The 15,739-nt window shown below is 49.2% G+C and overlaps 1 protein-coding gene across 4 annotated transcripts in view; it reads right to left on the bottom strand.

The window, feature by feature from the left end:
- Positions 1–12,265, bottom strand: part of PCDH10 (protocadherin 10) — a 37,704-nt gene extending 25,439 nt beyond the window's left edge. For all 4 annotated transcript variants that reach the window (XM_017833564.1, XM_017833565.1, XM_017833567.1 and 1 more), the window contains exons 1-3: positions 8,626–12,265; positions 7,026–7,084; positions 6,344–6,450 (exon numbers count right to left, since the gene is read on the bottom strand). In XM_017833564.1, the coding sequence (XP_017689053.1) occupies positions 6,344–6,450; positions 7,026–7,084; positions 8,626–11,223 (2,764 nt within the window). In that variant the 5' untranslated portion in view covers positions 11,224–12,265. The remainder of the gene's footprint in view (positions 1–6,343; positions 6,451–7,025; positions 7,085–8,625) is intronic.
- Between the last annotated feature and the right edge of the window lie 3,474 nt (positions 12,266–15,739).

Genomic DNA, 15,739 nt, shown 5'->3' with positions numbered 1-15,739 from the left:
TTACAGTTACATTTTGCTAACAGTGTATCAGTGACCATATTCATTCAACCTTTTCTGAAAGACAGCAGGAGAAAGAAAAACTTAAGGATAAATATTAAATTATATACTTTATTCAATGGGGAGGGAGAGATTACAATAATATTGTTTTAAATATATATATTCAAATATAGACTCTTTTCTTCCCTTCATGGATCTTTATTTCCCCTGGAAAATTACCCTCCATTTTACTATTTTCTTCTCACATCAACTGCTATACTGCAAAATGTCTCTACCCAGATTTAATTTTTTTTATTCCATTTTGAATGCTGCTTGTCTACTGCAGTGTACTGAACAGTATTATATAACAGCTTATTACAAAAGAGATGTTATAGTCACCATAAATCAGGATTTTAAATAAACAAAGTAATGAATGTAGGAGATATAAAATGTAAGCCTGTACAGCAAACTTTTTCCCCCTTGAAGATGAGAACTTGTAAAAAGAAAAAAAGATTATATACATCTGAATTTTAATATACACTCCTGGAACACACAGCTGGAATGTAAATGCTTGTTTAGGATGGGAACAAAATGTACAGAGAGGTAAGGGTTAGGAATTGCTCCAGCTTCAATCAGTCACAACATTCCCTAAGAGTTTAGTTGAACGGGTAGAGAACCAAGCCCTTGGGTTTAGTATTTTGACAGAAAAGAAATTCAAATTAGAAGCCTAGTTTCAAAATCCCTGGGCACCCATGTCTATTTACACTGCCTGTGGTATGAATGCTGCCTATTCCTCCTCTACCCTTTTCCTGTGGGTCATAGTATAGAATTCTCTGGTTCTAATTGAAAAACATTTAACACAGGGCTGGGGGCAGGTAAAGGCAGTTTGCTATTTTCCAAGAAGGAAGGACATATCACGGTAAATGAAGCAAGACACTCAGTACAGAACTCCTTCATACACCAAGAATCATGTTCTTGATTTATAACAAAAAGAAATGTTCAGCAGTATAACACTTCCATATCAACTCCCTCATAAAGGTAGTTAAATATATGTGATCCTTCTATTCATCATAATTGAAAATCCACAATAAAGAAAAATGCTTTCTATTTTTCACTTAGTGATCCTAAGTTGGACCTTGCAGATAAACTGAGATTTTAAAGGTGACTCTGAAATATGAATTTCAAATGCCCTTTGTGGATACAAACAGATAGAATGGAGCACTGAAGTTCTGAAAATGATAAGCATTGCACTATTCCAAATACAGCATGCATAAGGAAAATGATGGCAAAGGCCACTAGTTCATTCCTATTTGTTCAAGTCTTATTACCAGATGGGCCAATGGCCAATATGAGCTTTCACACAACCTTAACTTTGCAGATTCTGAAGTAAAACAAACCCATGGCCCTCACTCAAAAGCTGCCAAAAACTAGGGAAGGAGTTATGTATTGTTTGATGTCTGCATCTGAATTACCTGAACTCAGGTGCTTTGAATCACATACTCGGTAGCACCGCATTTTGGAAGCAAATTCCTAAATTGCTTCCTTTTCATATTTCAAAAGGAGAAAATCAAAATTTCTATGTGCATGAGTTTCAATTGGTTTGAATGACCATTTCGGTCAAAGCAAAAATTAGGCCTAAACACAATTATAAATAATGTTTTCTTCTTAGTTTAATTAAAGGAGAAGAACCATACACCAAGCCTTTAGAGCAACAAGTGAACATATTCTTATGTATTACTGAGTAAATGATGTAATAAAACAGAAAAATACAAATTGAATGCTAACAAAGTATTTTTGCAATACCATTATTGAAAGGGATTTTTTTTCCCCAACGTGTGTAATTTTTTCAGAACTTTGCCTTTTATTTGGAATTAAATCGCATTTCCCATTTCTTCTGTGCTACTTACATGCAAGATAGGTGTGATGGAGGGAACCAGGCCTCCTTTTCACAGTTCCATTACCAGGACAACTGGTTAGATTATCACTGAGAAAGTTACTCATTTCCCTAAGATTCATGTTTTGTGTTGGTAAATACGGATAATGATATTAACCTCCTTAGAGGAAGACTTTATCTACTGAAGAAGTGGACTTCATGAAACAGTTATTATCAGTCCTTCTTGCTAAATAATTGGTGCACTGCTTTGAATAAAACTGACTTAATCTGCATGAGAACACGAATAAAGACTCAAATATCTTCAATATTCAGCTCTTCCAAATCTCAGCTTCAAAGGCCTATCTGGACCACTGAGATGTGAACATTATTAAGCATGCAGACCAAGGAAGAAGAGAAAAAAAAAGAAATAGAAACAGCCCTCAGTTTGAGTCAAAGCACTTTTCTAAGCCATTTTCATGTTCACTCTCACTTTATCCGAGACAGACTCTTTGCCCAAATGATCTTCAAAACAGGATTTAGCTGTCACTCTGCATAGACTTAGAAGGAATATTGGTTTTCTCTTTGCCTTTATCACTAAAGTTCTTCCTCTCACTTCTCAGATTCTTCTCTTTATGGACCCTGAAATATCATAGCTCTTCTGCAATAATGTATACAAACCCTCTTGGCATTTACCTAATCTGTACTGAAAAGGTGTGAGGCAATGTTTCACCTTGCATCTTTGTATCAGATCCCTACCAATTTCCTTATTTTAGGTCTCAGCTGGTCACCAATGCAAACTCTACAGCACTGCACAGAGGAGATGATCAAAAAGAGCTGATGCATTTTATAGTACATACATGTTCAGTACATCTACTTGGCTTCACATCTTGGATATTCCTTCCTGAAGTGCATCTGAGACATTGTGCCAATTCAGTGAAAAAAAGGATAATACTGTGAAGAGCTCTGCTTGAGAAAGCTGAGTAGCTAGTGAGCAACCATATGAAATAATATGATGGCATGAGTCCAGATCTTGCAGGACAGGTGTCTAATCATACAATTTAAGCGTACACACATGCAGAGTATTAATTGGCACCCAAGCCGGCAATTTCACGAGGGAGGCCAAGAATTCAATCAACCATGGGAAATAAACTAACCTCATGCTTAGAAATTACTCCTACAGAACACGACTGAAATACAGTGTGTTAATAACAGGTAGTAGTGTTGTGTTAGTTGTGTTTGTTCTATAACAAGTAGCAGGTTTTGTCTCAGCAGTTTTCAAAGAAGAGCACAAATCATTAGAACGTGCACTTGGAGTTTGAGACACTCCCCCGCTTTGTTTGCCACAAACTTCCTGTACTTCTTCACCTTTGGAAAGTTACTTTCCAAAAAGCTCAGATTCTTATCCCAGTCTTTGAAATAACTACTCAATCCACAAAAATTAGGCTCTTGAGCCTCCCACTACTTGCCATTCCCTGCCAAAAGCAGATGGCAGTACTTTAGTACTTTGACAATGTTAAGGTAGGTAAGAAGATAATTATGAGGCATTCATGGAATACTTTAATGAGAACAATATGAATCCCTTTCATACTTCCCAGCACGCTTAAACACATGATTAAATCAGTATTAAGAAAACATATTTTGTGAAAAGGTGATCTAGAATCTTATTTCAAAATACAATAAAATATTTTATGATACATAGAACACCTTACTTCATAATTTTCACTACATAATTGTGCTAGACAAAGCTATGACAGGGTGATAGGTTTTCATCCTGCATGTTTTCCTTCCCAATTAATAACTGACCACAACTTTTGACAGCCAGCTTGGACAGCAATGGACAACTGCAGAATAGCTACTTTTGTGCCACAGGACTGTTCATGGCTGATAGAAGTCATGTACAGAACTGTAAAAAGATGTTTTCCCAGCAGAACGTGCTGTTGACTGAAACTTGTAGGATATGAGTTTATATTTAGCATGCAATGTGAATTGCGTACTAAATATTTTTAGATGTTTTTGACAATAAATATAATGCTGCACAATATCTGGTAATATCTTGAAAAAAACAGCCCAAACTCCTGCCATGTTTTCAATCAGTGTGTTTTCCTTCAGTAATTTAGACAGAATTGATTACAGAGCATCAGAACGACCGAAAAACTGAGAAGGCATTTGCTCTGGTATTTCCTCTACCCATTTAAGGTCAAACAAGATTTATGCCCTTTTTTTCCCCATAAAATTCATTACCAAAAGCTAATAGCAAGAGTAAACTTTTTATATCAAAATATTGTCATCTCTGAGGTCAAGGGGCGCATTCTTTGCATGAAGACAGCACAAATCAGCCCAAAACTTACAGGAGAAGTAAAAAATATGTATGTAGAAGATTAAAGCAGTTTCTAAAGAGATTTATATTCAAATATTTATTTGGAAGTAGCATTAAAAAAATGGTGCATGCAAATTATTCTCAAATCACAGCACCAACATAGAAAATTGGAAGTTCTGTGTATTCTGAGGTTTCAGTTCAAACTGTTGATTGTGAGTAGACCAAACCTAATCTGCAGCTTTCGTTATTTCCCTTGTCATCGCCATTGGAGACACAGAAGTTCATAAATCACATCGGATTCTTAAATTATTTAACATTATTTAAAAGTATAGAATAGATTTTTCCCCTATTTGATAAAATAGAAATGAAGAAGAATTTACCCTGCTAAGGACCAATGCTAAGTTTGACAAGTGTTCATCTCTGAGATAGACTACTTTTAAAATGGAGAGAAAGAATAAAGAGCAGAAACACAACAATAACAGCACTGAATGCATCTAAAAGAAAATAGCTTTCAGTTGATGTGCAACTCTATGATTATATTCCCACCATCAGTCAAATCCAGCCCCTTCCGCAGATGTTTATTCTTTTCTCTCCTGTTTGGTTATTATGGTTCATTATGTTGAGGGACTAAGCTGATTGAAATGTTCATGGAGATGACTGCTGCAGTAAAATGCGTAAAAGAGAAAAAAACCCAGGAATGCAGGGAAGGCAGGAGGAGAGGGAGCTTTTTATAAACTCGATAGCACTGATTGCTGCATCAGAAACAGTGCAAAAGAAAGAGTGGGGGGAGGCTAAATACATGGCTTTTTAAAACAACAATAAATCATACGCCATATATAGGCCAAAAATGAAAGAGGCTCTGTGTTCAGATGTAAACTTCTGGCAAGACCTGGTTTGTTGTCAGGTTCCCAGACATAAAATAGACACTCTGTTCACTTAGCATGAAGCCCTGCAAGAAGCAGGGAGCTCCGGAGACTCTTGGCTCTTCTCAAGTCTCATTAGGTCTGCATATTAATGACTTGCAGCAATAGAAAGGGGCCCTGTGGCAGCCTCCTCTTCCCCTAGTGCCTGGGTTTCCCATCGTTAAGGGCACAGTGACTACAGCAGCAAGGAAACAGGGGATGTTAACAGAGCCCGGTGAGGCAGCACTGCTGTGACAATACTGGGTCCCCTGCCCTGGTATCTTATAAGATGGGGGGGTCAGGAAAAACAAAAAAAGGACAACTAGCAGTATTTTGTATGACACATTTGCAGCAAATCCTTATACATGACAGAGCACAGAGGAAACAAGGGGAAAGAAATCACTGTATTGAACTAAGATGTACCAGACCTGTGGAGGTTGTGGTAGGGAAGAAAGCACAGCATTTGTGGCTAAAATGCAGTGTGAGGGTGAGTGTGAATTCTAATGCACAGGCTCTGAACAAATGTTCCTTTCAGAAGCAAACTGACAGTATGAGAGCAAAGACAGCAAGCCCTGCACATGGGAATAACACTGCAACGTATATATTTTCTAGATGATTCACATCATAAGTCTTTTAAAGCCTTTCTTTCCTGTCAGGAGGGAAGAAATGTATTTAGTAATACCTTAGCCTTATTAACATGGAGATCACTTGCACTATATGGTGCCTCAATTTGAATTAAAAAACAATTCTCCAAAAATGCTAAGGTATTACATATTCAGAGCACCCAATGTGTCTCCACTGATCCCCAGCAAAAAAACCTCACTGTCTGGCTGTCATTCAATCACTGGGTTCTTTCTTTCCCTTGGGAACTCCCCCTTCACTTCCCACTGCCATGCCAGCTGAAGTGCCTACTAAACAAAATTGCTTAATGCTTTGAAATTCTGCAAATCTGCCATCGAAAAAAATGTACTATGAAATGTACCAACAACTGTGTTTTAATGTGCAGGAAGTTTTGCTACAGCAAATGATGCAGTATAACATACCAACCCTCCCCTACAATCAAATGAATAGAATAAACTCTGCCCCGTGAACAAAAGAGGTCCAAAACTGCCTCCTTGTCCAGGTAACTGCAGCAGCAAGCTGACTTAAACCCTGCCTCCCACACAATATGCTCACCTTATTTATGTCTCTCTGGTATTATATTCCTATAAGTAACTGTTCCTTCTAGTCTCTCTACTTAAAGATCTACTATTTCCATTCTCTTATCAGACTTACCAGAGGATTGACCTCGATTAGTGGCATCATGATCACTGTCTCCTTGCTCACTGTCTCCATGACCACTGTCCTTAGAGCTTACTATGTCTGCTTCCTGGAATGCAGAACTAGACACAGAAACATCTTTACATTAGAATAAACATAAAAGAGGAACTCATAAAACATTCTTCCGCCATCACATGGCCAAACACGGTGCTGCATCCCCCCACCCTGCCTGCTGCAAGGCTTCTGCAGAGGTGCTCTGCCCACCATAAACCAAACCAGGAATTTTCAGATCTTAGGGGTCTGGTTGGACAGGACAGCAAGGCTTATTACTGCACCTGGGTTTCATGTAGTCGGTGTAAGTAATTTGGTAGCATTTACTTAAGCTGGATAGCTGAATTTTAACTCAGCGAGACAATATCTTCTGGAAGACCCTACAGAAGCATGTTCATGCGTATTTGAAGCACGTTTTAGACTAATACAAACTGAGATTTTGTTCTCTTTTTGGTCGGTTTTGAATCCAGTTCAGAAAAGCTGTAATTCAAACTCATTTAGCTGACTGTGTCTTATTTAATACGTCTACAGACATTGGACTTCCCACTGCTTTACTACTCTGTTACATCTGCAGTAAACACATTTCTGCACCCCATTCAGACTTGCTAGAGCATGTGTGAGGAAACCAAGGCTAAGGAGCTCCTACCTGTTTACTCGTCGGGGTCTGTCAACTAGATAACTGAGCTCAGCACGCTGATGTTTCGTCTAGGAAAAAAGAAAATATTGGGAAAGATTTTTCACTCTTGATAGTTCTGTAACCAACCAAGGGAGCTGCTCAGCATATTCACTATAAATGGTAATGCTTAGCTGCAAGTAGGCCTACACAATCTGTTTCTAGGATGCAAGGGGAAAAAACCCAGCTCTTAGTCATACAGATGGGAAGGCACGAGGGATTTTTCTGGGGTTTTTTGGGATGACGTTCTGACGTTTTCTCACAGTGTACACTGTTGAGCATCACAAGGACTCCCACAAAAAATTAACATAACTATTTCTAGACTTGTGGACTACTTAGTCTGAGAAAAAAAACTTATTGTAATCTAGTTCTCACCCTGTTTTTAATTTCAGTGTATAAAAATAGGGAGAGATGGTACTGTTATTGTACCCTAAGGAAAAAAATACATTGAGATACCCTCAAGTCATTAAAAAGACAGCAAAAGACGGCATTTTATAGACATTTCTAGGCAAGGTCAATCTTACAATCCAATATTAGAAATTTTACTGCAAAACATAACTCTTTAGAACATACATTCAAACCACCTTTTCCAGACTGGACAGCATTCAAGTTTCAGTTAAGAGAGTGTGATGTTTTTACTAGTGCATAAGCAGAGAGGTACTGAGAAAAAGTATAAGCTAACCCAGTAGAAAATGATTAATGGGAGAGTAACATGGGGGAATATATACTTTGATAGAAATTCTCTACACACCAGGTAACACAATATAAGCAACGTGTTTGACAGGAAGGGACATTAGGTCTCAGCATATAATTTTATTGAAACTCTTGCTGCTTTCCTTTGCAAGTTCAGCTTTGTTGTCATAAAGAGCTGTGTAGATAGAGTAAAGAAAAGTCAGTTAATAAACCCTAATTCACAAATTAATTAAAGCTCCTGCTAACTGTAGAGATCGTCACAGTCCCAGAGGGGGTTTCCCCCAAAGCCTTACTTGCACATGCGAAGATTTCAGGAAGGAAAAGAGACATGGGTTTAACGCGTTTCTTCAGAACATGCTGTGATTACACCCCACCTCACTCCAGTCCTGTCAGCAGCAGAGACTCTGCGAAGAGCCGTAATCCCCACCCCCCTCAACCCCCAGGCGATCTGCTCGCAGCTAACGCTGGCTCAGGGGCATCTCCGCGCCCCGGCCGGGGCCAGATTCCTTCAGAGGCAGTGGGATGGGGGCGGGGCGGGGGGGAAGGCAGCAGGGGGGACACGCTTGGCTGCAACAACTGCTGAGCCCAGGTGGGAGGGAGCCGGCGGGGCGGGGGGGTCTACCACGCACTCCCCTCTGAGACCGAAGGGCTAAAGCCTCCCGAATAGGAGAGGGCAAAGAGGGGAGTGAAGACAGACGGATGGATTAAAGCGGAAAGGAAAAGGATGGGGAATGCAAAACGTCTTTCCCGCCAGGGGAGGAGGAGCGGGAGCTTCAGGAAAGCGGCCCGGGGCTTGGGGAAGGACGTCTGGGGATGGCTAGAGGATGAAGCCTAGCGGGAGGCGGGAGGTGTGTGGGGTGGCGAGGGGTGCCGTCCTTACCTCGCTAGACAAGATGCTGCCGTTGGAGATGATGTCGGGCTGCTGGTCGGCGTAGCCTGTGACGATGGCCCCGCAGGGGTTGTGCTCGGCATCGGTGCTGCGAGAGGGGCTGCAGGGCTTGAGGAACATCAAGTCGGTCTTGGCGGACTCAGGGGTGAGGCAGACCTGGTAGCAGTAGTTCTGGTTGTGGTGGTGGGAGCCGAAGCTGCCCGACTCCTCCACCGGCACCTGCGCCGGGTTACTGGGCACGTTGGAGCTCTGAACCAGCATGATGTCCGACTTGCTGAGCTTCTTCTTGCGGGCCCGCGCCTGCCGGCTGCAGCAAGGGCAGCAGCAGCAGCAGCCCAAGCAGCAGTCGCTGGCCAGGCAAGTGTAGATATTGAGCTTCTTCTCCTTCTGGCAGCGCACGGCCAGGACGATCATGGCCAGCAGGAAGATAAAGGAGACGGAGCCCAGGGCGATGATGAGGATAAGGGTGAGGTCAAGCGAGGTATCCCCCCCGGAGCGGCTGGGGCGATGCTCTCCAGAGCCGCCGCCGCCACCGCCCCCCGCGCCCGTCCCCGCGCCCGGGCCGCCGCCGCCGGGCCGCTCGCCCGCCCCGTCCACCAGCACAATCTGGACGGCGGCGGTGGAGGAGAGCGGCGGCTGCCCGTGGTCGCGCACCTCGATGACCAGCTCGTAGGGGCGCTGCGGGTCGCGCTTGGCCGGAACCCTGCGGGCCGTCCGCAGCTCCCCGGAGCGCCAGTCCATGCGGAACAGCCCGGCCTCGTTGCCCCGCGCGATGCTGTAGGTGAGGCGGGCGTTCTCCCCGTCGTCCGCGTCCACCGCCGCCACTCGGCTCACCAGGTATCCCGGCTCGGCGCCGCGGGGCAGCGCCTCCCGCGCCGGGGTGCCATTGCGGCCGGGCAGGGGGCTGACGATGGCGGGGGCGTTGTCGTTCTGGTCCACCACGATGATGTGGACGGTGGCGTTGCCGGCCAGCGGCTGCGGCTCCTCGCCGGCGTCCCGGGCCTCCACTTGGAAGCTGAACTCCTTGAGCTGCTCGTAGTCGAAGGAGCGGAGGGCGTAGAGGAAGCCGTTCTCGGAGTTGATGGAGACGTAGGTGAAGACGGACATGCCCTGGATCTGGCTCTCCAGGATGGAGTAGGCGAGCCTGGCGTTGGCGCCCTGGTCGCGGTCGGTGGCGCTGACGGCGTAGATGTAGGCACCGGGCACGTTGTTCTCGCTCACGTACACCTGGTACACGGGCTGGCTGAAGCGCGGCGCGTTGTCGTTCACGTCGCTCACCCGCACCTGGATGGACTTGCTGGTGCTGAGCGGCGGCTCGCCTTGGTCCCGGGCCACCACCGTGAGGGTGTAGGCGTCGCCGCCCGGCTGCTCGCGGTCCAGCGGCCCCTCGGTGACGATGGTGTAGTAGTTCTTGAAGGAGCTCTTGAGGCGGAAGGGCGCATCGCCCTGCAGCAGCTCGCACTGCACTTGCCCGTTCTCCTCCGAGTCGCGGTCCGAGACGCTGAAAAGGGCCACCACGGTGCCCGGCGCCGCCGCCTCGCTCACCGCCTCCTTGACGGTGGAGAAGCTGATCTCGGGCGCGTTATCGTTGGCGTCCAGCACCCGCACCAGCACCTTGCAGTGGGCCGGAACGGCGTTGGGCCCCAGGTCCTTGGCTTGCACGTACACCTGGTACACGTTGCTCTCCTCGTAGTCCAGCTCACCGCTCACCTCCAGCCGCCCGGTGCGCGGCGCGATGCCGAAGAGCTCCCGGGCGCGGGCCGAGATGTGGCTGCTGAAGGAGTAGATGACTTCGCCGTTCTGGCCCTCGTCGGGGTCCGTGGCGTTGAGTTGCAGCACCAGGGTGCCCGGCGGGGAGTTCTCCGGCAGCGACACAGTGTAGACGGGCTGCTCGAAGGCGGGGACGTTGTCGTTGGAGTCCAGCACCCTGACGGTGAGCAGGGCGGTGCCGGTGCGCTGCTGGGGCTGCCCGCCGTCCACCGCCGTCAGCACGTAGCGGTGCACCGCCTGCTGCTCCCGGTCCAGCGGCTGGTCCAGCACCAGCTCGGCGAAGCGGTTGCCGTCCCCTTGCGTCTGCACGTCGAGGGAGAAGTAGCTGTTGGGAGTGATCTCGTAGGTGCGCAGGGAGTTGGTGCCCACGTCGGGGTCGAAGGCGCTCTCCAGCGGGAAGCGGGTGCCCGGTGTGGCGCTCTCCGAGATCTCCACGGTGAGGTCGGGCTCCGGGAAGGAGGGCGGGTTGTCGTTGATGTCTAGCACCTCGATCTCCACCCGGAACAGCTCGAGGGGGTTCTCCAGGAAGACCTCCAGGTGCAGCAGACAGGAGGGGCTCTGCTTACAGATCTGCTCCCGGTCGATCTTCTCGTTCACGTAGAGCACCCCGGTTTCCAGGTTGAGCTCCAGGTAAGGGCTGCGGGAGTTAGGCGCCGTCTGGAAGCGCCGAGCCGAAAGTTTTGTAATGTCCAAGCCCAGGTCCTCGGCGATATTCCCCACGAACGTGCCATGCTCCTGCTCTTCCTGCACCGTGTAATGGAGTTGGCAAAGGGCCCCCTCCACCATCCAGAGCAAGGCAAAGAGGAATAGCACAATCATCTCCAAACGGGGAAAGAGATCCCCCCTCCCCGACACCACCTCTTCCTCCTCTTCCAAAAGCCACCACCACCTCCTCCTCCTCCGAAAATACACACTACAGTGTGTGTGTGCGCGTCTGTGTGTGTCTGTGTGCGCGTCTCTGTGTGTGTGTCCGCGCCTGCAAGCGTGTGGAGAGAGCGGGATCAGGGGAGGGGGGAAGAAAAGGGAGGGGGGAGGTTGATTTGGGGGGAGGGAGTGTGCTAGATACTATTTCTTCTGATTCATGTTAGAATTTTTCTCTCCCCCATCTCCCTCCTTTTTGTTATGGGTATTATTATTTCACACGCTGACCAAATGAAGAAGACAGGCGTCCCCACTTCATCTGTGATCTTCGAAATAAATGACCAACTAATAATAGATATTAGCTGGCTGTAGCTAGAGATACACAGTAGCCCGCTTTTATTTATTCCGGGAGTCTTGGCACTGCACCGCGGCAGCAGCAGTGGCGGTGGAGGCAGCAGCAGCAGCAAATCCCAAGGAGGAAATTTTTATATTTCAAGATTGTCCTCGGTTTGTCTTCCTGATGGGAGCTGGAGGGGTAGATGCTGCTGGAACAGCCGGTGGACATGCCCTCTTTAGATGGAAGAAAAAGGCAGGAAACCGCGAAATTGAAAAAAAAAATTACCTGCAAAAAGATTTCATATAAAAAAAAAAAGGCAGAGAACAGCTTTGCTACCCAAAAGTTTCATTCCCTGATTCTAGGATTTCCTCTTTTTCTTTTTCCTTTTTTTTTTTAATGTGAGGATTTCAGATTTTTCTCTCTTCTATTAAAGGTCTTTCATTTTCTTCTTTTATTGGTATTAGTATGTTCATCATCATCACTCTGCTTTTATGGATGTGTCGATCAGGGTGGGTTTTTGTTTTTTTTTTCGTGTCTTGCTGCTTTCGCGTCTAGTGCCTGTCTCTGTATCTGTGTCTGTCTCTGCTGCTGCCGCTCGCCTCGCGTCCCGGCTCCGCTGCTGCTCCCGTTCCCGCTCCCGGCTCCTCTGATCTGTGCCGGCGGTTTCTGAGCCGGCGGTTTCTGAGCCGGCACCGCTCGGCTCCGCTGCTTTTGCGCAGCGCGAGGCCCCTGCCAACCAATCGGCTGCCAGCACCGCCCCCGGGGGCGGTGTCCCATTGGCTGCGGCGCGCGTCAGGCAGGTTGCGTCACGGCCGGGCGGGCGCGCGGGCACAGCTCGGGCGGCGCGTCCCGGGGATGCCGCGCTCCCTCATCCTTCGCTCCCCCATCCTTCACTCCCTCAGTCCCTGCCCGCTGCCCTCCGTCGGTGGCTGGCTGTTTCCCTCCTCTCCCCCCCGCCCCTTCGCAGCCGCTGGACCGGGAGATCGGCGCTCGCCACCGGCGCGCACACACACGCGGGTAAACGTAAACAACCCTGCTCCTCGGAGAGGGAGTTTCCACTCGCCGCCTCCAACTTTCCTTTCCAGTAGCGTTTTTAGAAAAGGCATAAACAAGGGGGGAAACTTGGGATTACTGTTGTTCCTTTCCCCTCCCTTTGGCTAACTGGTTCGTTTGGTAATGGAGAGAGCGCAACTTTCCGTCGTTCGTGCGCACGGTGTTTCCAGCTCCGGCCAATTTATAGTATCACAAGCCTGAGTCGATATTTTCCGATTTCCATTTTGGAATTTGCTTTAATGTAAGAGGAGACCGTCGGGTACGTGGGAAGAGGGAAACTGGGAATACTGTGTGTCACTGGGTAGTCCGGGTGGCGTGTGGAGGGGCATTCCTGGGGTGGGGGCTGGCAGGGAGAACCGGAGGAATCCAAGGGAAACGCTCCAGTACGGGCTGTCGGTGCTGGCTGAGAGATCCACGTCAGGCTACGGAATGAATAAAGTAGGAGTGAAAATAATTGAGTGTTGTAATTCTTGTGAGGGTCTTTTTTCACCAAAAAATGTTATTGTTTTTGAAGAGCAACACGAAGCAGGGACGAGCAGCTCCTGCTCTGACCCCATCGTTAACCCATCAGTCAGCAGCGGCTTCCTCCACACATCTCAATGAACTACACGCTCAGGCGCGCTTTTCCCGCAGAAACGCAGGAATCCACACTAAGGCGGCGAGGCGCCGGCACAGGTTTCCCAGAGAAGCTGTGGATGCCCCATCCCTGGAAGTGTCCAAGGCCAGGCTAGACGGGGCTCTGAGCAACCTGTTCTAGTGGGAGGTGTCCCTGCCCGTGGCAGGGGGGTGGGAAGCAGATGGTCTTCACGGTTCCTCCCAACCCAGCGTATTCCATGATTCCCAAGCCCGGATCCCTCCGTGGGGTCCCACCCCCACCCCGGGCCGTGGCCGCGGCCGCACTCGCGGGCGGTTGGCGCCCCCCAGCGGCCGCAGCGCCGCACTGCGCCCGGGCGGCGCCGCCCCCGCCCCGCGGGGGGACAGCGGGGCCCGGCCCCGCCGTGGGGCCCCCGCGGCCGCCGCCCGGCACCGGCCCCCGGCACTGCCTGCCCGAGCCCCCCGTATCGCTGCCGGCACCGGCGCTGCGGCGGCGCTGCGGCTCGGCGTGGCGGCAGGCGGTGCTGCCTGGCCGCTGGAGGGGGGAGCGGGGAAGCGGCAGCCGGCGCGGCGGGCAGGGAGATGCGCCCCCCCCCCTTCTGGCCCCCCAGATTACATCCTGTGGTCCCCGGCCCCCAGCACACCCTTCGGCGCTGTGGCAGCGCGGGGCACAGCCGGCGGGGCGACTGCGGTGGGTGTTTTCCAGGGAAATGGGTTTCGTCAGAACTCCCCGTCTGCTCCCGCTGCCCGCTGGATGCGGACGGGGATCTCGCTGCGCTGCCCTTCCATGCAGAAGCGCCGCCGCCGCTCACCTGCCCGTGCGCTGCCGCCAGCCCCGGGCATGGACAGCGGGGATCATCCCCCTGCTTCCCGGGGGTCCGGGGGGGAACCATCAGGCACTGACCGCCACTCGGGGCAGCCTGACTCCAGCCCGCCCTTCCCTCCCAGCCGCCGGAGCTCCGGAAGCGGCACCTCGCCTGCCTTCGAGGAACGCAGGCGAAACCCGGGGGACAGAGCCCGCCCGTGCCCGTGCCCGCGTCCGTGCCCGCCTCCGCACTCGGAGGGAGCTTCCGAGGAAAGGGGAGCACATCCCTGGCCTCCCCACGCGCGCTCCAGGCGCGACACCCACACGCGGCTCCTGCAGCGCCGGCGTGATCCGGGGGGCACAACCACGCGAGGACACACAGATTTATACTGATACACGTCTGTAATCCCGGGGGGAGCCACCTCCCCCCTCTCCCTCCTCCCTTCCCTCCCCGCGGAGCTGGCAGCCCCGGGGACCCGCAGCCAGGGAATGCGATCTGCCCCCGCGATTCCAAGCGCAACCAGGTCTCCATTTTGGGTCTCTGAGCCGCGCCTGGGAAGCGGCGGGGATCCGCGGCCGTCCTCCCGCTAATGCCGAGTGACAAATCGCACTTAGGCGATACATGAACGAGAAAATGATTTATGGATTTTCACGACGGTCTGAGGCGATGAAGGCGACATGAATTATCCATCCTAATGTGCAATATATCATTTTCTAATAACACTGGGTTAGCCCTAACGCTGTGTGCTGCTCCCTTCGATAGCAGGTATCGATTTCATACACGGTCCGAGCTCTGGCTTTCCACCGGACACGCACCTCCTGCAGCACCAGCTGAGCTCTGTGTATTTACCTCTTCCTAAAGCCCAGGGCTATGGACGGACCCCTGACACTGTGGCCTTTAGTTTTTCCATCTGTCATCATTTAATTTGGCAATTTCTTCGCCGAATGAAGACTAATCTTTCGCATCGCTGCATTTCACTCTGTGCTGTGTTTTGGAGATGGAAATAGATGATGCCAGGTCTGTAAATCCCTTGTGCTGATGGGGATGGCACCTGGGTAAGTCAAACCTTTTCCCCCTGCCAAAATCCTCCTTGGCACCCCAAGTACAACGGGGCATTTTCTAGCAAGGAAGACAGATGCTAAATCACACTCCTGCTCACCCAGAACTTTCCTGGCACCTCGATTTACCAAATCTCACAGATTATCTTAAAGATGAAAAACTTTGCATTTAATTCATACATGCTGGCAGAGTGAATCATTGACACAAAAAAACCTGAGTGCATGTGCATAAGAGGGGGAAGAGCTGCCAGATCTGGAGGGGGCTCAGCCCTAGATTCAGCCTGTGTTAGTGCCCCAAGGCCAGGGCATCCCCTCTCCCCCACCCAAGTTCTTTTGCCCTTCATCAAAGAGTAGCGATGAAGTCATAGTGACATAAGCTATGAACATTCCCAATTATTTCAACGGTTCCAAGTCTAAAATATCACTTTGACATTAAGAAGGACGAACAAGTCCTGGCCTTACATGAAACAGTATGAAACAGATATAGGAAAGATGGAGGTAAATGATTAATACATTAATTTGGGGGGGTTAAATAAGTGATTATTGGGGAAGAGGTGAGGAAATGCTTAATTTCTCATTAGCCAAGTGTAGTATTTCCATTGTTCAGACACAAAAGAAGCCACACA

Source organism: Lepidothrix coronata, unplaced genomic scaffold (genome assembly GCF_001604755.1).
Source record: "Lepidothrix coronata isolate B3197 unplaced genomic scaffold, Lepidothrix_coronata-1.0 Scaffold216, whole genome shotgun sequence".
NCBI lineage: Eukaryota > Metazoa > Chordata > Aves > Passeriformes > Pipridae > Lepidothrix > Lepidothrix coronata.
This window is presented reverse-complemented; position numbering and strand designations above follow the sequence as displayed.